The sequence below is a fragment of the Notamacropus eugenii genome, chromosome 7 (assembly GCF_028372415.1).
Source record: "Notamacropus eugenii isolate mMacEug1 chromosome 7, mMacEug1.pri_v2, whole genome shotgun sequence".
NCBI classification, from domain to species: domain Eukaryota; kingdom Metazoa; phylum Chordata; class Mammalia; order Diprotodontia; family Macropodidae; genus Notamacropus; species Notamacropus eugenii.
Window position 1 is genome coordinate 48,278,313 of NC_092878.1, and position 25,710 is coordinate 48,304,022.

Below are 25,710 nucleotides of genomic sequence, written 5' to 3' on the forward strand. Positions count from 1 at the left end.
TGCTGCTCAAAATATAGATTAATCCTATATATTATAATATATATAATATCTTATAATATATATTATATCCTATATTATGTGGTACATAGAGACTCTGGATCATCTCCCCAGTCCTCTTTAGGCATACAAGTTGGATCCTCAGAGCAAAGTTATTTCTCCCCTCCCAGTGTCCTAGGGGTAAACTTAACACTATATCTCACTATTCCTCCTAATATCATTCACTCATTTACCATCTCCTCAGTATCATTTAACTAGTCATTACTGTCCCAATATAATTTTGACCAATTTGTCTCTTCTCAATATCAATTAACCAATTAGTTTTTACAAAGATATATTTATTGAAACCATATAGTAAAAACTGAAATATAGAAACATTTCAAACTGGAAGCCCTAATCAACTCAACTGTCTCGGTCCCTGAGGAGTATGTACCCAGACTTACAGTGGTGAATACCAACTATTCTCCCCTACCAAGTTCACTTCTAGATATGGAAAAGCTGATGGACAAATCACTGTCCAGCTTGCAGGACAATGTATTCTGGCTATAGGGTAGATTCATTGCTGGGCCAACTCCTCCCTGGGCTCTGCTGTGGATTCTAATTGTGGGACCTCTAATGGCTTTTCCAAACTTTTGAAGCTCAGAAACTTATAGTCTGGTCCATTTCTTCTCTGATACTCCTTTACCTATGATCAGGAAAGAATGAACAACTTATCTACTAGAGGGGGGATAGCAAAACATAATACATAGGTATTATTATTAGGCAATACAAGGTGAATTGAGGAGGGAGAAAGAAGTGATGGAGTTGAAGGCAAAGACTGAAAAAAAAACCCCAAAAACAAAAGAGTCTTGCATGGTCGCCATATCGATCATTTGGATGGAGAGGTCAAGCAGCTGCCACTTTCTCCTTCCCTTCCATGGAAGCTGACAATAGCTTTTTTTTTTCACCTGAAAGTTTCCAGAAAAGGGAAGGAAATTTTGTCACGCTGTTTGTATTCATACTCAGTTTATCATCCCTCAGTAAACTGAGAGGAAACAGGATACCTGCTCGTGCTTTGAATTCGGGAGCAAAACCCACCACCCTGTCTATTATGTGTTTCCAGAAGCTGGCTCACCCCTGGCTCCCTGGGGAGAGGACACTGCTCCTTTTCTGAGGACTGGGCTCTAATTCGTCAGTCTGTCCCTTATAATTACAAATGATATATTTTTATTTGGTCAGAAACATGAAGCAGACAGAAATCCTATTTTCCCTCTTCTGAGTTTCACATGAATTTGGTGGATCTCTGGTAATTTCATCACACACACACACAGAGGGAGGGAGAGAGGGAGAGAGAGAAAGAGAGAGAGAGAGAGAGAGAGAGAGAGAGAGAGAGAGAGAGAGAGAGAGAGAGAGAGAGAGAGAGAGAGAGAGAGCTATGTTAGATTCTGGGAGATGCATGACAGAAACAAAGAAGTCAATGCTCTCCAGGAACTTACCTACTAGAGCGGGGGGTGGCACAGCCTAATATATAGGTATTATCTATTAGACTGGCAATACAAGGTGAATTGAGGAGGGAGAAAGCAGTACCTGGTGATGGGGGTTGAGGGCAGTGAGAGTCACTGCCTCTTGGGGTGGCCCATTCCACTTCTGGCCAGTTTTAACTGTTAGAAAGTTTCTTCTGGTATCAAGACAAGCTTGTCCCCTTCGCAGGGTCAACCAGTTACTTTTGGTTCTGCCTCTTGGGGTGAACAAAACAAGTCTAAACCCTCTCCTACCCAAAAGCCCTTCAAAAACTTGAAGACAGATGTCATGTCCTCCCAGAATCTTCTGTTCTCCAGGAAAACATCCCCAATTCTCGCAAGTGATCCTTGTGACATGGATTCCAGGCTTTTTGCCATCCTGGTTACCTCCTCTTTGTCAGTGGCTTTATTAAACTGTGGAGTCCAGAAATGAACATAATATTTCCATGAACAAGACCCTAAATGTGGCACTCTCTCTGGCTGCCCCATGCATGGGATATTCTCCCTCCTCAAATGAGACTACTAACCTCCCTGGATTCCTTTAAACCCCAACTAAAACCCACCTCATACAGGAAGCTTTCTCTAACCTCCCTTTATTCCAGTGCTTTCTCTCTTTTAATTATTTCCTATTTGTCCTGTATATAAACTTGTTCTTTTTTAATATATTTGTTTGCATGTTGTCTCCCTTATTAGATTATGAACTTCTCGAAGACAGGGACTGTCTTTCGTTTCTTTTTTTTTTTTATCCTAAGCACTTGGTAGGTGCTTAATAAATACTGATTGATTGAAATAAGGTCAGAGAAAGACATAGTATACAGGAATTGTCATTTTCTTCTGATGAGATAGACCTATCTTAATGCAGTTTAAGATGGTAGGACAGAGATAGGTGGGAATTTGGAGCTGGGCTGGGCTGAGAGAGGCCTCATCTAGACTGATTTGGCAGGGATTAAGAATGGGAGATGGTGGTGGTGGTGCAGTGGATAGAGCATTAGCCCTGAAGTCAGGAGGACCTGAGTTTAAATCTGGCCTCTGATACTTACTGTGTAACCTTGGGCAAGTAACTTAATGATTGGCCCCCACCCCACCCCCTGGAAAAAAAATGGGAGATGGTAGAATAGTGAGATAGTATATCAAATATATCATGGATAATAAATATATTTTCGTAGATAAACACTGGTTCTGGGCAAATTAGTTATTGGTACCATCATGTCATCAACTGGTTAGGACAAAGTCCAAAGTACATGCTAAATTAGAAGAAGGGATTATAACCTGTAATACCCAAGTGCTGAGCTCATACAGGACAGATTCTATCTTGGAAACTACTCAGTTATTAATAATTTCTATAGTTAGTCTTTGGCATAGAGACATTTGGCATTCCCTCCTTACCTTTCCCACAGCCTGCCACAAGCCTATATGTTACAACTTTTTCCTGAACCAGCATAATAACTGAAGTCAACAAAATATTGTACCATGTACTTGTACTATGCCCAAGGCAAACAGGTTCCAAAATTGCTTTCCTGACTTAGCCTTCACTTCCAAACCATTCAACACAACTGCCAGATTAATCTTTCTAAAGCACAATTGTAATCATATTCTCTAGCTCAAAAGTCTTGGTGCTTCCTCATTGCTGGTTATCAAAGCCCAAATTTCTCACCTTGTGATTTAAGGCCTGTATGATCTGGTCTACCCTCCCTTCTAGATTTATCTCCCACTATTCCTCTTCAGGCACTGTTTGCTCTAGTCAAACTGGATGGATCATTGTTTTCTGGGCATGCCCTCAGTTTACCTTCCTCTTAAGCCTCTCATGATGTTCCCTCTGCCTAGAATGTCTTCTCCAACATATTTTATGAAGGATTGTGACCCTAGCTAAGCTAATTAAAACTTGCAGCTAGTTTCAGCTATGTGATTCTTTTCATGTTTCAGTTGAATTGTCAAAAACAATTATTTCTTTGATTTTACCTATTTTGCCCTTTACTTAATGTCTAATGTTTATGTTAGGGTCTCCCATAGAAGGTAGAGTAGTATAGTTCAGAGTACTGAATCTGAAGTCAGAAGGTGGTATTGGAATCCTGGCCCTTTGTAACACCAATGCAATACCCATAGCAGCCACTATGAACATGCATGTGTATTTCCAGGGTAAATTCACAAAATATAATAAACTCTTCCTCAAAGGCAAAACCAAAATATTTATTTGGGACATCATTAGAATATCAAGAGGTGAGATTTAATAGGGTATTTATCACTAATCTAGAGAGCGCCCAACATCTTAAACCTTTCTGTCAGGTCTTCCCACAAAAACATGTTCCCCTAGACAAATTCCTCCCTCTGCCCACTCATAGCTTGCTTCTCTCTCTCTGTTCTGCCTGTTCTCACTCTCTGCTCATGCTCTCTCTCCCTCTCTCCTCTCTCTCTTTGGGCAAGCTCCTCTCAGTCTGAGCTCCATGTGATCCAGGCTCCATGTGACCACAGACTCCATATGTTACACGTATTAATAGGGGGGAAGATCTTCCTACTCTGTTAACATTACATCTTTTCATTCTCTTACCTTGTGGCCTTTGGCAAGTCACTTAATAAGAACTTAGTTTCTGAGCTTTGGTTTCCTCACTTGAAAAATGAGGAAGTGATCATTTAGATTCCTTCAGCCTTAAATCTACAATCCAAACATTCAGAACAGGCTGACCAGAGTTGCTCTTGCACTATGGGAGGGTTGTTCCTGTGTTAACGTTACTGATGATGTTCAAGTCACTCTGGTGAACAAAATACAAACAATGGCCCACAGGCCAAATTTAGCCTACCTCCTGTTTTTGCATGGCATGCAAGCTAAAAATGTTTTGTGTATTTAAAAATGTAAAAACCATTGTACAGACCAGGAGCTGTACAAAAACAGTCAGAAGGCCAGATTTGGCCCACAGGTCATAGTTTGTTAACTCTTGTCTTAGACTTAGATCCCACCACAAAGCTACAAGGTGAGACTAGACCAGGGACATTCTTTCTGCTTCCATCTCTCTTCTCATACTCTTTCCAAGTGTTGGCTCTCATTGAGATCTGGCTCTGCTTACTTCCCTCCATCTCCTTGTACCTACCAACTCCTTCCTCCATTACGTTGCATTCTTGACTTTCCTTTCTATTTTTAAAAATTTCAAAGAAAAAATTCTTCTCTCCCTCTTCTCTGTCACTTTCCACTAGAGCTTTTCTAAAACTTCTCAAGCTCCCCTACAGAATTCCTTCTGTTACACTCTTAGCTGGAGTCCTTGCCTCATGGTTTACCTAATAGAGACTATTCACCTAAACTTTCTCCTCTTATTTCAATACCTTTGACAGTATCCTAATTTGTTCCTCCTTTGTTCCAGTCTCTGATGAAAAGGTGGCCCCTCTCTACCTGTACTCTTGTTCTCATCCCCTTGTGTCTTTTCAAGCAGATTGTCTCCACTATCATCTTTCTACTTTCCTGCAAGCTTCCAAATCTCCCCATCTTGTGATCATTTTCTTGCTGCTTATGGGCATGCCAGAGTTTCTCCCATCCTAAAAAAACAAACAAAAACCAACCCACATCAGAGTCAACCATTTCTGCTGCCTATTTCATATTTCTCCTTCCGTTCTCAGTCAAACTTTTTGAAAAAGCTACCTACAGTATCTGTGTTTCCTCTCATGTCACTCTTTTCAATCCCTCTGCAATCTGAGACCTCGTCACTATTATCATCTTTTACCTCTCTGTGATTCTTAATTGTCAAATCCAATGACCTCTTCGCAGTTTCCATTTTGTTTGAGGTCTCTCTAGCATGTGATACTGTTTACCACCTAGACACTACTCCTGAATAAATTTTCATAACACGGCTCTCTCTCAACTTTCTTCTTGCCTTGACCATTCTTTCTGAGTCTCCTCCTCTGGTTATCATCCATTCCACTCACATTAATTGTATCTTCCAAGGTTCTGTCCTGGGCTGTCTTCTTTTTTCTCTCTACATTTTCTCTCTGTTTCTCATCAGTTCCCAAAGGGTTCAATTATTCAATTATCATAGCTAGGCAGATGACTTCCGGACCTACATATTCAGCTCTAATCTCTCTTGAACTCCAGTCTCACATCACTTACTGCCTACTGAACATTTCAAATGGCTTGTCCTGAACGGGACTCAAACTCAATATGTTTAGAACAGATCTCATCATCTTTCCTCTTGAATCTACCCTTTTCTATTACTGTCAAGCACACCACCATTCTCCTAGTTACTCAAGTTCACTTGGTGTTACTTTCACTCTCACTCACCTCATATATCAATCAGTTGTCATCTTCAGTTGCTTCATTTCTTTCCAGGCTGCATCCTGAACTTTCTCTACCATGTTCTAGATATCCTTGGGGAGGAAGGGGAGGAGAATCTTTGGCCTTGAGGCCACAGGTGGCCTTCTAGGTCCTTGGCTGCACCCTTTTGACTGAGCCCAAGTTTTACAGAACAGATTTTTTTTATTAAGGGGATTTGTTCTATGAAGTTTGGATTCAGTCTAAGGTCTGCACTTGAGGACCTAGAGGGCCACAGGTTCCCCAGCCTTGTAAAAAATTTTTTCATCCTGCAAGCTTATCTCAGCTCTGAAATTCACACACTGGAAATACCCTCTGCCCGCATAGCTTCTCCCTTGTAGTAGACACCTCTTTCTAGAACTTCCATGTAAGAAGGACTCCCAGACCAGTCACTTCTTCATTCCTCTCTTGGATATGCTCCATATTTTTCTATGATGTCCCTGAACCTGCCACCTTGATCTCTTTTCCCCCTTCCCTCATCCTTTTCAGCTTCCCTTTGTGTAGTCTTTCCTCCTTAGGAAGTAAGCTCCTTGAGAATAAGGACTGTCTTTCTGCTTGTATTTGCATAACATCTAGCACATGTTAAGGGTTTAATAAATGCTTGTTGATTGAAAGACTGACATATTTTGTTGTTTCTGTGGCGAGAACATATCCTAGATATGTTCCATTCTCCTCATTCATACAACCACTGCCCAGTTCAGAGCCTCATCACCTCTCAAATGGATTATCGCAATAGCCTCCTCATTCGTCTCCTAGTTTCTACTTGTTGGTTCCAATTCATTCTCCACATAGCCACAAAGTAATATCCTAAAGCAGGTCTGACCATGACATCTTACTTAATAAACAGCTGCCTATTATTTCTAGGATTTTTTTTCTTTTTTTGGCATTTAAATTTAAAGAGGACATCTTAGCTCACTCCTTGAAGGATCTCTTGCAACAAAGTAAAACAATTAAGCAAAACTAACCCCTGTCTCAAGGCCCATTGGTATTGTACACCTTATTGGTGGAGATGGTCCTGTGAGGGGCAGGTTAGTAAGAATTAGTAAGAGGCTTTAGTTCTTGGCCAGTCCCATCTCTGGCACTCTCTAAGTGACAGTCTTCTTCTAGTGTAGCACAGCAAGTCAACTTCCAGTTTCAAGAAAGAAGATGGAAGAGGCCAACCTCATTTCAGGTTGCTGAAGGACAAGACTCTAGGAAGACATGAGAAGAGAAGGCAGACTCCATTACGTCCCTATTCTCAGCTTACCACTCTATATACTTCAGAGAGTTTTCTCTTGGGTGAGCTCTAGGACACTCTCTTTTGATTGGGTTGCGTTACCTCCCTGCCAATGGGAGAGTCCCTTCATTTTGTATTGTCTGGTATGCATTTTCATATGTATACCTTTTCTGATTTGTTGTTATGATTTGGATAAATGGGTTTCTTTGCCATTCTCTACGTGTACTCATTGTGGAACCAGCATTGGGTGCAAAAGAGGTCAAGTCTTGGAAATAGAACTTGGGGGTCTTCCCTTGTGGCCCCCAAAGGACAAGGCGATCAGAAGTTGGATGGACATATTTCCTAGATGGACAATATTTAAGGGAGCAGACTGACATACTTCCAGTCTGATGCCCCCCTCTGTCTGAGAGGAGCAAGGTAGCTTCTGGTCCCAACCTCTGGCTTTGCCCTCCTACCAGGAATGACAATCTCCCTTGGAGAAGGGTGTGGGGAAAAGAAGCTCTGAAGTGTCCTTTCTGCCTTCCTTTGAGCCACACACAAGTACAATGTAGTGGGGGGATCCCCCCCACACAAGTACCATGTAGTGGGGGGTCCCACACACACAAATACAATGTAGTGGGGGGTCCCACACACACAAATACAATGTAGTGGGGGGGGTCCCACAGACACAAGCACAATGTAGTGGGGGGATCCCACACACACAAGTATACTGTAGAGGGGGGTTCCCCCCACAAGTACAATGTAGTGGGGGAGGGTCCCACAGACACAAGCACAATGTCGTGGGGGGGGTCCCCCCCACAAATACAATGTAGTGGGGGGGGTCCCACACACACAAGCACAATGTAGTGGGGGGGTCCCACAGACACAAGCACAATGTCGTGGGGGGGTCCCACACACACAAGTATACTGTAGAGGGGGGTTCCCCCCCACAAGTACAATGTAGTGGGGGGGTCCCCCCTCACAAGCACAATGTAGTGGGGGGGTCCCCCAGCTCTATCACCTCTTCCCTAAAAACAACAGCTGTTCTCATCAGGAGGTACAAGTAATATTTAGCATCTGCCACACCCCGCGCCCCCTTTTAAAAAAGGAACACAGTCTGGGCTTCATACACAATCTTCTCCAATCTCTACATATGGAAAAACTCAGATTTGTGGGTGAGAGTCACACTCAGGATAATACGGTTCAGAACAATAGGGCCGTTTCTTTAAAAAGTCGTAATAGAGCCCTGGTTTAATATACGATACATAACGTATAAAACATATATATATGTATATAATATAGGATCTTCCCTGATCTTTGCCTACGGAAATACTAATATTTACTGGTGAACGCCACGTTCAGAATAACAAGAACTCTCTTTTGGCCCTGCTCTGCCATTCTCTTTGTCCAGCGTAGGCTCCGGACAATCGCTGCTATCGATTATCTATTGCCTTATTTATCAATTATTTAAAGTCACTAATAGCCTGATGACGTAATTAGTTCACGCCCAGCTGGGCGGCCTGGCCCCGGCATCTCTCCCTCCAGCCTGCGGGGAGGACGCGGGTGGCCGGCGTGTCTTTAGACCTACACCCCGCAGGACGAAAGTCGTCCGTGTTCGCATCCAGAAGAGACGATCCCGCCGGAGAACGAGGCCACAGGGCGGCCGCCCCACCGGAAGTACCGCCCTCTCTTCCGTCTCCAGGGCGGGGACGCCCGGCGTTGCCACGTGACGTCATCAGCGCGCGCCGCGGCCTCGGTCCCCCTCCTCGAGGTACGCGCGCGCGCCGGCTGCACGGAAGGCCATGGGGGCCTGGCCTAGGCTGCTGGCCCTGCTGCTCCCCGGGGCCTCCCCGCGGGGCTGTGTCCGCCGCTCGGCGTGGCCTGGGCGGCCGCGGGTCAGTAGAGGCACCGTGGGACGAGGGCGTGCTGGGGGCCTGGACGCTTTGTGCTTGTCTTTGACTGGCCCAGAAGTCACGCGGTCGTTTCCGGTCGTGTCCGACCCTCCGTGACCCCGTGGGGAGTGTCCTTGGCAAAGGTGCCGGAGCGCTCGGTCGTTCCCTTCTCCGGCCTATGTTACAGATGAGGAAACTGAGGCAGGCAGGGCTCGGTGACTCGCCCAGGGCGTTGCTGTTAGCCCGCGCCGCCCCCCGCCTTGTACCCGTGACCGGGCTCCGGATTCGGCCTCGTCTGCCTCAGTTTCCTCGTCCGTAACATGGGGATCCTCAAAGCACCCCGCGCCCAGGATCGGGGCTCTGCCGCTCCGTAATAAATGTTAGGGATCTAAGTGAGTGAAGCGGGGGCCGAGCCCACGCCTTCCGCCTCCCCCCCAGTCCTTCCCCACCATCCCTGAGGCCTTCTTCCGGCCCGAGGACGCGGAGGGGCAGCTGTCAGCACGGCCCCGCCCCCACCCGACGGGGACACGTGGGCCTAGCGGGCACAGCAGGGGGTCCCGCACCTGGGCCTTAGAGTGGAGTCTCCGTATTAATGGAATCTTCGCTGGTATTCAGAGCAAAACGTCTGTCCTCTGCTTGCAGACCTAGACCTGGAAAGGACCCGGTCCTTCTTATTTTCAGATGAGGACACGGAGATTCACTTATGTCCAGAAACCTTTAAGTTTGTGGGGAAGTCGAACAAGCCTTCATTTCATTGTACCATCCTTCCCTTTTTAGTCACACTGTCCAGGGAGTGCAGGTTTAATCTGTTAAGGCTTCAAGCTTCAGTTTTAATCATAAAGTTATTGCTTTAATGGTTAAAACTGCGCCAAGACTCTTGAGACGCCTTGGACGATAGGCTTCCTATTTGGTATCTCCTATCTTCCATTTTCAGGAATTTCAGGTTCCATAAAGCAGCATCCTCATCTGCAGTTGTGCCAGTTTTTGCCTTAGGAGTTCAGCAAGATTGAACAGAAGAGTGGTTTTAATGATCTCAACCTTTGCACGCCAAGCACTTTCAACAGTTGCTGTAGATAAGCATGCTGATGATTTTATTCTAAATGTATAATATATATGTGTGTGTGTGTGTTTTTTTAAAGTCATCTGGTGCTGACCCTGATGCCTTGAAAGACAGAAGAGCACAGATCATGGCTCGAGGACTTCCAAAGCAGAAACCTATAGAAGGTGTCAAACAAGTCATAGTGGTGGCTTCTGGAAAGGGAGGTGTTGGAAAATCTACTACAGCAGGTATGTTAAAATTGTACATGAAATCTTTTTCTGATTTAAGAACATGTTAATTTTTGTATTTTACTGGTATTTACTGTCAAAATGGTTATTTATTGATATTTATTGAGTCAATATTAATGTTGAAGAGAAGATATAAACATTTCAGCACATTTAAATAAATGTATTTAACCTGCTGTGAGTAAGGCATCGTGTTAGGAGCTGAGAGTACAAAGAGGAAAAGTGACATACATAATCTTTGGTCAAAGTGGGCTTAGGCGGTGCATGAGAAATATAATACAAAAAATAATTTGATAGCAGCAGAGAAGAGATCCAGAAAAAGCACAGATTTGAAAAGAACACTTTCAGCTGGGTAGGGATCAAGGTAGGGGTGGCACTTGAGCCTAACCTTAAAGGAAGAGAGAGATTTTGATGAGGAAGGAGTGATTCCAGGCATCAAGAAAAACATGCACAGATACATACATACGTGATTTCTCACCTACATAGTTACGAAATAACATGTTGAGTTGGGAGAACAGTTACTAGTCAGTTTTATCAAGAACGCAGCATGTTGGTGAGGCAGGCAGGTGCCATAGTGATAGAACATTGGACTTGGAATCAGAAAGACCTGAATTTGAATCATGCCTCAGACACGTATTAGTGGTGTATCTCCAGCTCTCAGCACAGTGCCTGGAAAATAGTTGTGCCTAATAAATGCCATTTGACTAATCAACTGACCTCAGGGATAATACTCAAACTCCTTCAGCCTCTGTAAATTTGTAAAAATTGGACTAATGATAGCACCTACCTCAGAGTGTGAAAAATCAAACTAAATATAGGTAAAACACTTTGCAAACCTTATAAATAAGAATTATAGCTAGCATTAATATATCACTTTTAGATTTATATAATACTTCACAAATATTGTCTCCTTTAATCCTCACAACAACCCTGGGAGTAGGTACTATTATCTCCATATTACAGATGAGCAGGGTGCATCAGACAGTGGTTTAAGTGACTTGCATTGGGTTAAGTAGCTGAGTAAGTGTCTGAGGCTAGAGTTGTACTCAAGTTTTACTGACTCCAGGTCAAAGTGCTGGGTCACCAAGCTGCCTTTGTTACCATTATTATGAACGTAGTATGTGTGAAGGAGGCTAAATGAAATAAGACTGGAGAGGTAAGCTGGTGCCAAATTGTGAAAGACTTTAAATGTCTTGTCAAGGATTTGTATTTCCTCCTAGGGAACCACTGAAAGTTTTTTAGCAAGGAAGTGACAGAGTTAGACATGTGCATAAGGAAGATGACGGTGGCATTTGTGTGAAGGCTCATTTGAATAGAGATTCTGGAGGATGGGAGACTTTCCTGAGGCTGTCAGAATGGTAAAGACCAGAGTTAATAAGGCTCGGCCCTAGAATAGGGGTTATTTGAGAGGAGAGGGGATTATAGATTTGAGAGGTAGTTATGGAGGTGTAATGGACAGAACGTGGCAGCTAACCAGATGTGGGAGATGAGGGGGAAGGAAGAGTCAAAGATTACTTCCCTTCTTCTAGAGGAAGCCTTTCCCAACCCTCCTTAATTCTAGTGGCTTCCCTCTGATTTATCTCCTATCTGTCCTGTATGTAGTTTATTTGTACACATTTGTTTGCTTGTTGTCGCTCTCATTAGATTGTGAGCTTCTTGAGGGCAGAGAGACTGGCTTTTGTTTCTTTTTCTGTCCCCAGTGCTTTGCACATAGTAGATGCTTAGTAAATGTTTATTTGACTGACTTTGCTAGCCTTTGCGATTAATACTATAGCGTGCCAATATTAGAATATTAGGAATAGAAAAATTGGGAAGAAAGGTCTAGTTTTGGAGGGATGAAGAGTTCATGTTGAGATCCCAGTGGAACATCCTTATGGATATGTGGATATGTCTAGCTGGTAGCTGAAGATGTGAGATCAACTCAGGGGAGAGTTTGGAGCTGAATATATAGATTTTGGAGTCCTGTACAGAGTGACGATTGAAACCATGGGAGTAACTGAGATCATTTAGTAAAAGAAAAGAGAAGGGACTAGATCAAGGATCACATCTTTAGGGAACACTGAGACTTGGAGGGTATGAACCATCAGGGGACACTGAGGAGTGGTCAGACTGGCAAAGCAGGAGGGAGCAGTATCATAGTTACTAAGGGACAGGGATATGCTCAGGAAGAACAGGGAGTCAATAGAGAAGACACTTAAATAGTAAATACATATTTCTTATCATTAAATAACATTTCAGTACAATTTAGAAAGTTATCAGGCAGTAGTACATTGTTGATTTCCTAGGCCAGTGCCTGGTACATGATTGTCAAATTAAGTCAACAGCCATTTATTAAGGGTCTGCTATGTGTCAGTTGTGGTGATAATCTCTGGGAATATAATGAAAGGCCATAGGCATTTAAGAAACATTTTTGAATTGAATTATTAAGTGAATGATTCAGAAACTGAGTAATATTTGAATTACTAAAAGAATGACAAGGCAGCTAGGTGGCACAGTGGATAAAGTGCCAGACCTGGAGTCAGGAAGACTGCTTTTCCTGAGTTCAAATTTGACTTCAGATACTTACTGGCTGTGTGACCCTGGGCAAGTCACTGAATTTTATTTGCCTCAGTTTCCTCATATGTAAAATGATCTGGAGAAGGAAATAGCAAACCACTCCAGTATCTATGCCAAGAAACCCTAAATGGGGTTATGAATGGTTGGACATGACTGAATTGGACATGACTCAACAAGTGAATGACAAATGCCATCAGAGTTCATAGGTGGGCTGGTGGGCTGGAGTAATTTGGGATTTTAAGGAAGGTTTTGATATTTGGGGAAAAGGGAGGCAGGGAAAATGGTAGTTCAAGTAAATGTTTAGGGGTACAAAAGTATAAGCTGAGTTTGAGAGATGAAGAATAAACTGATTTGGCTGGGATAAAGATTTTAAGAATGTGAGCAGTTAGAAATAAGTCTGGAAAGATAGGTTGGGACCATATTAATAGATAGCATGTTATTATTTATTATCATTTTTTCCTATCCTTGATTATGGTAAGAGTTTCTCCTAGTAGGTGCTTAATATGTGTTTGTTGAATTGGCTTGATTACTTTTAAACCACCAATTCAGAACCATCTAGTCTACTTTTTCCCAGCTCATGAAAATATCTCCACTCTTTACTTCAGAACTTTCTACATTTGGAAACCCTAATAAGAGGAGAAGTAGGGGAAAGATTTGGAGGTATAGAACATAATCAGGGGGAGCCAAACCTGATAATGTTTACTGAGCAAAGGGTTTGTGTCTTCCTAGAGTTGAAATTTTCAGGAAATGAAAGGGGCATATGGCTTTTGCCTTTCCATTCTTTGGGGATCTGTGATTTTATGAGTATGGCTATTTCTTAAGGCTATTTCTTGAGCTCTCAACACCCACCCCTTCACTAGTTCAGAGCTTTTCTAAGCTTACTGGACTGCTCTTTATACAACAAATACATAATCCAGATTTGGCTTTGTACCTAAACCTTTTGAACTTGGAAGGAACGGACAAAGATTTTGTCTCTCACAGATACGACATTTGAGAGCTCAGGCTCAGCTCTATGCCTTGATGAGGCATTGGAGAAGGACTTTAGTATAAGTTCTTTTTCTCTCAAGCCAATTAGTGGCAAACTCAGTATTAGAACTTTTTAGTTTTTATTTAAGTATTTAGTTTTTTCCTCTATACTAGGAGATTGGTTCTTAACCTTTTTTGTATTGTGGTCTCTTGGCAGTCTGGTAAAGTTTGTGGACCCTTTCTTAGAATAATGCACATGTTACAAAGGAAGCCAATTATATTGAAATGTTATGTATATGTAAAACACATATAAAATATACATGTAAACATATGTGAAATGTGTTTAGTTTTCATCAGTGAATTCAGTAAATATTTACTTTTTATAAATACTTCTCTGCATATATGTGGTATCTTCTCAGTTGGAACATCAATTTCTTGAATGCAGGGGCTTTTCGTTTTTGTCTTTGTATCCCTAGCATCAACACAGTGTTTGGTAAATTTTGGGCACTCAGGAAATACTTGTTGAATTGAATTTCCAACTTCAGGGACTTTTTCTTTCTCCTATAAGTCTCCCTCGAAAATATGTGCAAGACTTGTGCTCATTATTTGGATTAGAAAGGAATAAAGAAAGTGTAGCTGTCTATGGTGAGTGGAAGCTTATTGCTTTCAGAAATGAGAAGAGTAGAATAAGGGAAGCAGTAAATGAACTAAAGGGAGGATGAGGGGACGTTTGTAATTATCAATTCCAGTCCCTTTATGGGAAGAGCTAGAGGGTTGAGGCAGAACATCTGTTCTTTGAGTTACAGGATGGTATCTTAAGACTTTAGCACTCCTAAGAAACATAAAGGCATTTATTATTAATAGGTAATTATGTCTTTTGTTGAAGTATAGGATTAGGTAGCTTTTAGTTTGTATTTTATTTAATTTTTTCCCCAGATTTATTAATTTTTTTGTTTTCAGCAATCACTTCCATATGTTCCAAATTTTCTACCCTTCTCTCCCCGAGACAGCATAAAGTCTTACATGGGTTCTACACCTGCATTCCTGTTAAACACATTTTCACATTAGTCATGTGGCATAGAAGAATTAAAATGAATGAGAGAAATCATGAGAAAACAAAACATAACAAATGAGAAAATAGTTGCTTCATTCTACGTTCTGACTCCACAGTTCTTTCTCTGAGTGTGGACAGCATTTTGCATCACGAGGCCTTTGGAAATGATTTAGGTCCTTGCATTTTTGTGAAGGGCTAAGTCTATCAAAAGCAGTCTTCGCACACTGTGACTGTTTCTGTGTGCAGTGTTCTCCTCGATCTGCTCACATCACTTGGCATCAATTCATTCAAGTCTATCCAGGTATCTCTGAAGTCCATCATTTTTTATAGCACAATAGTATTCCATTACATTCATAGGCCACAACTTGTTCAGCCATATCCCAATTGATGGGCATCCCCTTGATTTCCAGTTCTTTGCCACCACAAAAAGAGTTGCTATAAATATTTTTGTACGTGTGGGTCCTTTTCCCATTTTTATGATCTCTTTGAGATACAGCCCTAGAAGTGGTATTGTTGGGTCAAATGGTACGCACATTTTTATAGCCCTTTGGGCATAGTTCCAAATTGCTCTCCAGAAGGGTTGAATCAGCTTTTAGCCATGATTAGGTAGCTTTTGACATCTGTGTAATGTTTGCTTTCCCTTCCCCAAGTATGGTACCATGAATCCTGAGTAATATCCACTCTGCCATTATTCTCACATGGGATGTGTTTATGTGCTCCCCCTGGGCTTCACTCACCGTCTCTATAACTTTCCAACCTAAGTGCCCCCTTTGTGAAGTCATCCCCATTAAAATGTAGTAAAGTCCTTGAGCTCAGAGACTCTTCATCTTTTTGTATTTGTATCTTTAGCGCTTAACACATCACTTGGCACATAATTAATGCTTAATAAATGCTTTTTCATTAAACCAGTTCATCAATTAATATTCTTTCCCCCAAGCTTTGTGATTTTAAGATGGAAAGGCCTTTCTTGAGATGTGAAAATTTTATCTTATGACAAACTATTGTAGTGTTAGCATGTGTTTACATTACTTTGCATTTTGCTGTGTAACTTATGGACTTGGGAGCAGCTTTATTTGTGTGGGACTGTGGAACTTTTTGTTTAGCTTTTTGAACTAGAGTAGTAATAATTCCGTTCAGTTATTTATACATAGTTCTTTTAAAATTATATTCTGGAATCTTGAATCTGAATTGGAAGGGACTTTAGAGGTTTTCAGTATCACCCTCTTTGCAGAGTGGCCTCTACAACATCCTGGATATCAGTGGTTGTCTGGCCTTCATTTTTTGACATGTCTGGTGAGCTACATAGAAGTCTAATTCTGCTTTCAAATATTTAAACGTAGGTATCATGTTCTCACTTAAGTGTTTTCTTTTCTAGGCAAAGATTCCCCAGTTCCTTCAACTGTACTCGAATGACCCGGTCACTAGATGTTGTATGTGTTTTCTGGATTTAGTCTTTGTCAGCATCTCTTAAATGTGGTAGTAGGAACTGAACATAATACTCCAGATGTGGTCGGATTAGCCAGACTACAGTGAGGCTGTCTTTTTTTTTTAATGATACTGTAGATATATTCCTGTTAACATAGCCTAAGATTGCATAGAAAGTAGCTAGATTTAAAGTTGGCTCACAGTGATCTTGAGGGCACTTCTCTTTCTTTTTCATGTGATGCTCCCACGTCAGATTTTCATTCACCTTTCTTTTCTTGTGTATTTATCCCTGTTAGAAGCAGTATGACATAGTGGGTAGGTATCCAGCTAGTGAAACTTGGATTCAAAGCCTGTTTTTGACACATACTGGCTGTGTGATCTCAGTCCTCCAGGTGCTGCAGCTACAGTTTCTCAGACTGTAAGTTACAGAGACTGTGCTGATCTGCATTGGCAGAGGGAGTTTTCTCACTTAGGGAAGTTCCCTGTACCAGTGTAATCAGGGGCCTAGTCCCTTCCCTTATCTATCTGAGTTCAGTTTCATCTTGTTAGTTTTAACTTCTCAGGTGAATTTTTTTGAAACCTTATTCTTTTTTATCTCCAATTGTGTCATCTCCAAGGTTGATAGGTGTGCCACTTGTATCTTCAACTGGTAATAAACAGGTTTAACTGGAAAAGAACAATCCATTAGCGTACCACTGAAATTCTTCCTCCAGATGGACATTTATTATTAATCAATATTTGTTTACAGTTGTTCAACTAACTGTGAATAAACCTAATTGTAATAACACCCAGTGCGTGGCTCTTCCATACAAGTTTTGCCAGATGTCTTGATGAAATCAAAATATGATATAGTACATTTGGCAGCTACCTGACCTACCCCTGAAATAGTAATTGAGGTTTGTAGGGCATAACATATTCTTAGCAGATCTCATCATAACTCCCACTACTTCCATTTCTATGTGCTCCTTAGCTGTCTGTTTAGTAATTTGTCCCACAATTTTCCTGGGCTTCCATTTAAGTTCATAGGTCTGTACTTTCTGAAATCTGCCTTTCTCCCTGTTTTGAAAATTGACACATTTGTTTCCAGTGTTCCTGTCCTCCATGGTTGCAATTCTGTATATACTCTCTGATATCTACTATGTCTGAATTTGGAGGCTTGAACTTATTTGAAGTAGCCAGCTGTTAACCTCCTCATAATGTTTTTATGGACTCCTCAGAATGTTTTCAAATACTAAAAATAAAATACATAGGATTTCAAAGGAAGCCAATTATGTTGAAATAGTTATCAGAATAGTAAAATAAAAAAAAAAACCAGATTCATAGACCTCAGGTTAAGAACTCCTATCCTAAATAGAGAAAAATGTAAATAATTCTACTTTCTTTTTATATTTTAACAGTAAAATATTTGACCCTTTTAGCTGACTTGTTTCTTCCTCAATAAATGCTTATTAAATGCTTCCTACTTTTAAGGATCTTTGCTGGGCAATAGTTTGAAGACGAAAAATGACAGTGCTTTTTCTGAGGAACCTTATTGTTAAGTCTTACTGAGAAGATAATGATAATAATTACTAATGTATATATGTGTGTGTGTATGTATATATACATATACATACACACATATGTATGTGTCCATTTCTTTAAGGTTTACAAATATCTTTACATTTGTCATCTCATTTAATTTTTACAACAACCCTGAGAGATAGGTCCTATTGTTATAATTATTTTGTAGATGAGGAAACAGATACAGAGATGTTGTGACTTGCCCAGTGTCTCACAGCTAGTGAATGTCTGAGGCAGAGTTTGAACTCAAGTCTTCCTCACTCCAGGTCTAGTGTATATACAGATAATACCTTGTAAGAGGTAATACAACAAAAGAAAGACTGAAATAGTACTCTAGGGAAATTTGAGGAGGAAGGGAAAACTGTCAGCTAAGGAGAATCAGAAACGTATACACACAGGGAGTGGCACCTGATCTGAGCTTTGAAAGAAGATAAGATGCTTGGTGGAACAGTAGATCGAATGCCAGGCTTGGAATCAGGACAACTCAACTTCTTGAGTTTAAATTTGGTGTTAGATGCTTACCAGCTGTGTGACCCTGAGCAGGTCACTTAACCCTGTTTGCCTCACTTTCCTCATCTGTAAATGAGCTGGAGAAGGAAATGGCAAAGCATTTCAGTATCTTTGCCAAGAAAACCCCAAATGGGGGTTAAGAGTCAGACACTACTGAAAAATAACACAACAACATTTTGAAAGTTGGACATGAGGAGGAGTATTCTAGCTATGTCTGAGGGCCTGTAGGAATGCAGAGAATGTTAATAACGCTGAAGATAACTCAGTCACTACAAATTTTAGATATTAAAACCTTAGAAGTTTGTATATTTCCTATTCATTCCCTCTTCCTCAGAATGTCACCTTCATATCTTGATTGGAAAACAATAATTTTTTTAGATATAGAATTTGAAGGTTGGATGGAGAAGGATATGGTTCTCTTTCTTTATTACTTTCCTCTTTGTTACAAGACATGTCATGTTCCCAAAGTTAATTTGTAAGTTGGCTGCTTGGAATTATTAATACATCTTTCCTGTTGTACATAGCAGTGAGGTACCTGAACTACCTCACCAATGCCTTTGATCCCATAAATGAGAGAAATGGCCCGTTTCCTCTCATAACATTGCGTCTGTGGAAGGCAGTGACCTAATCAACAATTTTCCTGTATTAGGCATAGCAGCTAAAAGGAAGTGTGGCCTTGCTGGAGTCACACAGACTCATTCTTTGCAGCTAAGTCAGCTACCAACTATCCAGTGTGAAGTGATAAGAGAAGCCATAGGCTTATATGTAGGGAGAGACTTGTCCTTGTCTTTGAGAAGGGTCAGTGAGGGGATGGATAATGAGATAGGACAGTCAGATGATCAGTTTTTAGTCTGGGGATCTGGAGAGAGGAATCTAGGCCAACTATTCATAGAGAAATGTCATCATAAATGAGGCATTTGTAATTTTCAGAGTGCCTATAGTTCACATTAAAAAATTAATAGGATTGTGGACATTGATAATCAAATATGATGTAGGTGGTTTTCTCTCAGTGATAAGCAGCACACTTCTGGAAAGCATTCACATTAAGTTTTCTATTTAAAAAAAATCTGATAACTTTTTCAAGATAAATGTTCATTTCAAATTTCAGGAGAAATTTCTTTTGCTGGATTGAATGTTTTATTTAAAATTTCAATTTGGGGAAAGTCATATGATGGTTATATTTGAAAATCACCATTTACTTCTATTTTCTAATCCCAGTGATTTAAAAAAGCAAAGGGAGATGTATTTAAATTACTCCTACTTTGGTTATCACATTATAAGCATCTGAATGTAAAAATGTCTTGAAAAGTATGTGAATATATTAATGAAATTTCGTTTTTTTCCCTTTCAGTGAATCTTGCACTTGCTTTGGGAGCAAATGATTCGGTATGTAAGAAAATAAATGGGAATACCATTAAATTTTTGGAAAATTGAAAGAAGTCGTAGTTAATGAGTATACTAATGTTATATATGTATGGTATAAGTAGCTAAAAAATGTTCTCATTTTTAAGAAACAATAATGTGATAATAGTTAGCATTTATATATTGTTTAAGGTTTGTAAATATTTGCGTGTTATCACAACTCATTTCCATAACAGCCCTGTGAGGGAGGTGCTATTATATCCTCAGTTTACAGATGAGAGAACTGAGGCCAAGAGAAGTTAAGTGACTTGTCCAGGGTTACACAAATAGTAAGTGTCTCAGGCTAAATTTTAACTCAGATCTTCTTGACTTCAGGCACAGTGCCTTATCCACTGTGCCATCTAGCTTCTTGTAACATAAAGAGTAACATGTTACATAAGCATACCATTCTTTATTGGTTGCTTCCCAGTGCCAACTTTCACTTAGCCTAACTCATCCCTGGGAATTATAGTTGGAAATAGTGATACTGTTCATATTCTTCTCCACAAGAGGTTATCTGGGTCATCCCTGATAGGGATGGGGAATCCTTTGCTTCCTGAGGTAGCTCATTCCACTTTTGGATAGTTTTCATTGTTAGGATTTTTCTGTCTTATATCAAACTTTTTCAGTTTCTTTTCAATTTCTACCCATTGGTAATTATTCTGTCCTCTAGAGACAAGCACATCAGGTCTACTCTTCCGTGTTATAATTCTTCCAATATTTGATGATCACTTTCATGTCCCTTTTATATAGGGCTTCTTAACCTTTTTTTTGTGTGTCCATGGAGCCCTTTGGCAGTCTGGTGAAACTGGATCCCTGCTTAAAATAATGTTTGTAAATAATTGAAGGAAATGCTCAATTTTACTTAGAGATCGATGAAAATAAAGATTTAATTGTTTTCCCTCTTAAGTTCATGGACCCCGTGTCCTAATACTGCTCTTCTTTAGACTAAAAAGCACCCAGTTCCTTGTGCTGATTTTGTCATCTGTCAGGATCTTGAGGCTTCTCAGTGTCCTGGTTGACCTGCTCTGGACTCTCTCCAGCTTATTGCACTCTTTCCTACAGTGTGGTACCTAGGACTGTGAATTCAGTATTTCAGTTGTGGTCTAACTAGGACAAGAGTACAGTGGGGAACTAACTGCCTAATCCTCAAAACTGGGCTTTTCCCAACATAGCTTAGGCGTTTTTTTGTCTTCTCTATTTTACAGTTGACTCATTGAGCTTGAATTCAGTCCACTAGAATCTCCCAGTGTTTTTCAGTTGTGCTGCTTTCTAGCTGACTCCTACCTCTGTCTTGTATTTGTGAAGTTGATTTTTTTAACCTGTGTGAAATTTTATATTTATCCTTGTTACATTTAATCTTAGTAGATTTAGCCCACCATTCTGTCCTGTTGAGAACTTTTTGGATTCTAATTCTTTTCCCTTCCTTTTAAGTCTCTCTTAGTTTTTTATCCTTTAGGCCTGGTAGAGGAAGTCTTTGTGTTAAGCAAAATGGAACCATAGGGAGAGATGGGAAAAAGAAAAAATGGTATCAGGCCAAGGGACAGTTACTGTGACAGTGAATTAAGAAGTTGACTTTCTTGTGTAGTTGCTAAATTATCTACAGTTATAAATTACACTTATATGATGCTTTGTAGAACATTGTGGTGTAGTAGGATGCTTGCCAGACTTGGAGTCAGGACACATGTTTATATTCTGTCTCAGATTCGTAATGTAGCTGGATGACCTTGGGCAAGTAGTTTTATCTGAGTTTCTGTCTCCTTATCTATTAAATGGAGGAAGATATATGTATGTTATCTAGGTTAGGGTTATAGAGAGGGCATTTTATAAACCTGTACTTTAGTATAAAAGTGAGTTTATGAAGTGCTTTCACATACACAATCTCATTAGATCATCATATCCACTCTTCCATAAACAGGACAAGTTTTTAACCCTTTCTACCCCATAATAACAGATGAAGAAACTGAGGATTTGAGAAATTAAATGACTGGCCTAAGGCCATATAACTGATAAAATTATGGAGCCAGGAATTGAATTCAGGTCTTTTGATTCAGGTTTTCCTCTTGCCCTTCACACCCACAATCCCACCCCTCACAATCTTCTTAAGAAAAAAGGTTTTATTTTAAGAGGGTTACCAAGTAGGAAAGAGTTTTTGAAACCCAAAGAAGACCACTTTAGGTCCATCTTAGGGAAATATGATTTACTTCCAGTTATCAGTTGTCTAAATCAGCATCTTAAGTCAAGAGCCTGCGTCTGGATCATCTGCCCAGCTGGAGATGAAGTAACAAGCAGGAAATAATCCTTTTTTTTTTTTTCCGAAGACTATAGGAGTTTTTCTTTATTATAACTTACAAAAAATAAATACAACCCTAACTAATTTTGTGAGTAATTTTTGTAACATTCTAAATCCTAGGCCATTTTTAAAAATAAAACCAAATCAATTTCTATTCTGAAGGTTAACTATTTGTAAAAATTTTCTAACTTAGAGAAGACAGCATCTGCAGTTTAATTTGATTACGTAATGAAGACATGAAACAGGGCTATTTCTAGAGTTACTGAGGGATACCAGACTCTTAAAAAAAAAAACTAATCAAGAAGTCTAAGGTCAATGAGAAAGTAGACATAAGGAAAACAATCTTGGGTATTTAGTTGTAATCCAGGAATATCCACAGAAGCATCCAGTATAGTTGCTGCTGCTACTCCATCCAGGTGTTTGAAGACTGAGTTTAGAACCTTACTTAAGCCTTTTGTGGCCTTCTTGTAGGGTTGTGAAAGCACTGCCTGAAAATTCACGGTAGTCCATACCGTAGCATAGATTCAACAAATACTCTCGAAGCCTTTAGGTGAATCTGGACAATAAACGCTTCACCGAAGTTCACCTTGAACCAGTGCGAAAGGGGACCCTCACCCTCGCCCTTGTCCTCACTCTCTTTTTCTTCCTCTCTTTCCCCCGTAGTGAGTCTACTAGGTTCCCTGTCGGAGTTCCCTTAACCACATGATCTGGGAAGGTAGATGATCTCTTTAAGAGCAACATGTGAAGTTTGATACCGTTGCTTCTTTTCAGAGAGCAGTTTAGTGGTCTCTTCCCTTTCAGTTTAATTTCTTTTTCATCATAGAAAAATTCACGGACAATGAACTTGTTTTTTTTTTGGCAGCTAGGTGGTGCGATGGAGAGAGCACCAGTACAGGAGTCAAGAGGACCTGAGTTCAAATCTCACCTCAGACACTTGACACTCACTAGCTGTGTGACCTTGGGCAAGTCGCTTAACCCCAATTGCCTCATCCTGGGTCATCTCCAGCCATCCTGATGAGTGTCTGGTCACTGGATTCAGATGGCTTTGGAGGAGAAGTGAGGCTAGTGACCTGCACAGCCCTCCCTCACTCAAAACAAAGTCAAGTGCAAGTCATGTCATCATTTCTTTCATGGCATGGTCTTCTTTGGCAAGGAAGGACGAACACACACACAACTTCTACTACACTCTGAGCCACCTTCTTTATAAGGCTTTCAGTGAAAGTATCAAGTTTCCCCAACTCAACTGAGAGACCAACAAGAGAATCCAAGGTCCCCACCTTGTAGTCAGGAATGGCAAATTTGGTGTTGTGGGACAGATTAGATTTGGAGGTTACTGTGTTCATCCGTTCCAGAGCCTGCAAATTCTCCTTATCTCCAGGGGCAGAAATTAACCAAAATTCCAATGACATGCTTGAAGTCTTCCCTTTTAGTCAAGCTTACTGGTATAGAATGAAGGGGGCTCACATGCCAGGGTGTGTGGGAAGGACTGAGGGCAGGGAGACTGGAGGCAGAAGGTGAACATGAGCTCTGGTTCTGGATGATACGTTTGATCTGTATGGGCAGCCTTGGCATGGGGGCACCTTCAGTCCTTCAGGGAGTCTCTTTGGGCACTGCCAAGGTGGGGGGTACTGGGGTGTGCTGGGCTGCCTCTCACAACTGACTTCCAGGTTCACTAGAGGGCAGGTGCCACCCCCTTTGCCTAGATCAGTCCCCAGTGTGCACGAGCCCCAGCTCCCATGCAGTTGTGGCTCCATCTGCTCCCTGAAATAATTCTTTTTGTTCAAAATGTTGGGAGGTGGAGCCAAGATGGCAGAGTAACAGCATGCACTTTCTAGAGCTCTGCCCCCAAACCCAGACAAATACCTGTAAAAAATGGCTCTAAACAAATTCTGGAGCTGCAGAACCTGCAGAATGATGGAGTGAAGCAAATCTCCAGGTCAAGACAGCCTGGAAAGTTGCTGAGAAGTGTCTGTCATGCCTTTCAGGGGGCAGGGCGCAGACCAGTGTGGACCATGCTGTCACAGACAAGACCTGAGTAGGTCTTGGGGAGACTGAATCTCTTGTACCTGTGGCAGTTTCCAGACTTTAGGACCCCAAAACTCTGAGGACAAATTGGAAGGTCATTGGAAAAGGCCTGTGGGCCAGTGTGGGAGAATGGAATGGTCTGGCCCCAGTCTCAGGGCGGCAGAGGGGAATGGGGGCTGAGGAACCCATAGCAGCCACAGCACCATCAGGGGCAGAGACAGCGACTGTTTCTGGAGCTCTAAACCCACTGATTGTGGGGAATCTATCTGGAAGCAGAGATCTACCTTGACAAAGAGCTCAAAAGTCAAGTAAATGGCTGGGGAAATGAACAAAAACCAAAAAAAAGAATCAGACTATAGAATGTTACTTCGGTGACAAGGAAGACCAAGACATGCAAATAGAAGACAACAAAGTCAAAGCTCCAAAGCCTCCAAGAAAAATATGAATTAGTCTCAGGACATGGAAGAACTCAAAAAGGATTTTGAAAATCAAGTAAGAGAAGTAGAGCAAACATTGAGAAGAGAAATGAGAGTGATGCAAGAAAATTATGAAAAATGAGTTCACTGCTTGCTAAAGGAGACCCCAAAAAATGCTGAAGAAAATAACACTGTAAAAAATAGACTAACTGAAATGACAAAAGAGATCCAACAAGCCAATGAAGAGAAGAATGCCCTAAAAAGCAGAATTGGCCAGATGTAAAAGGAGGTCCAAAAGCTTGCTGAAGAAAATAATTTCTTAAAGATTAGAATGAAGCATATGGAAGCTAATGACTTTATGAAAAATCAAGAAATTATAAAACAAAACCAAAGGAATGAAACAATAGCAGACATTGTGAAATATCTCATTGGAAAAACAACTGAGCTGGAAAATAGATATAGGAGAGGCAGTTTTAAAATTATGGACTACCAGAAAGCCTTGATCAAAAAAAGAATCTAGACATCATCTTTCAAGAAATTATCAAGGAAAACTGCCCTGATATTCTAGAACCAGAGGGTAAAATAAATATTGAAAGAATCCACTGTTCGCCTCCTAAAAGAGATCCTAAAAGGAAAACTCCTGGGAATATTGTAGCCAAATTTCAGAGCTCCCAGGTCAAGAAGAAAATATTGCAAGCAGAGAAACAATTCGAGTATTGTGGAAATACAATCAGGATAACACAAGATCTAGCAGCTTCTACATTAAGGGATCACAGGGCTTGGAATATGATATTCCAGAAGTCAAAGGAACTAGGATTAAAACCAAGAATCACCTACCCAGCAAAACTGAGTATAATACTTCAGGTGAAAAAATGGTTATTCAATGAAATAGAGGACTTCCAAGCATTCTTGATGAAGACTAGAGCTGAATAGAAAATTTAATTTTCAAACCCAAGAATGAAGAGAAGCATGAAAAGGTAAACAGGAAAGAGAAATCATAAGGTACTTACTAAAGTTGAACTGTTTACATTCCTACATGGAAAGATAATATTTATAACTCTTCAGACTTTTCTCAGTATTAAGATAGTTGGAGGGATTATATACATACAGACAAGAGGGCACAGGGTGAGTTGAATAGGAAGGGATGATATCTAAAAAAATAAAATTAAGGGGTGAGAGGAATATATTGGGAGGAGAAAGGGAAAGATAGAATAGGGCAAATTATTTCTCATAAAAGAGGCAAGATAAAGCTTTTTCAGTGGAAGGGAAGAGAGGGGAGGTGAGAGGGGAAAAAAATGAACCTTACTCTTATAACATTTGGTAAGGAGGGAATAACATGCATACTC

General features: G+C 40.8%; 1 protein-coding gene and 1 pseudogene across 6 annotated transcripts in view; one reads left to right on the top strand and one right to left on the bottom strand.

Moving 5' to 3' along the window:
* Positions 1-8,629: 8,629 nt before the first annotated feature.
* NUBPL (NUBP iron-sulfur cluster assembly factor, mitochondrial) overlaps positions 8,630-25,710 on the top strand; it is a 324,405-nt gene continuing 307,324 nt past the window's right edge. Inside the window, exons 1-3 of one of the 6 annotated variants that reach the window (XM_072623391.1) lie at positions 8,630-8,753; positions 10,014-10,161; positions 19,581-19,615. In XM_072623391.1, the coding sequence (XP_072479492.1) occupies positions 10,062-10,161; positions 19,581-19,615 (135 nt within the window). In that variant the 5' untranslated portion in view covers positions 8,630-8,753; positions 10,014-10,061. Of the gene's footprint in view, positions 8,878-8,933; positions 9,267-9,451; positions 9,482-10,013; positions 10,162-19,580; positions 19,616-25,710 lie in introns of those variants that run through there. The other 5 variants (XM_072623388.1, XM_072623390.1, XM_072623392.1 and 2 more) reach the window with 5 other exon arrangements.
* LOC140513891 (V-type proton ATPase subunit C 2 pseudogene) lies at positions 22,217-23,332 on the bottom strand (annotated as a pseudogene).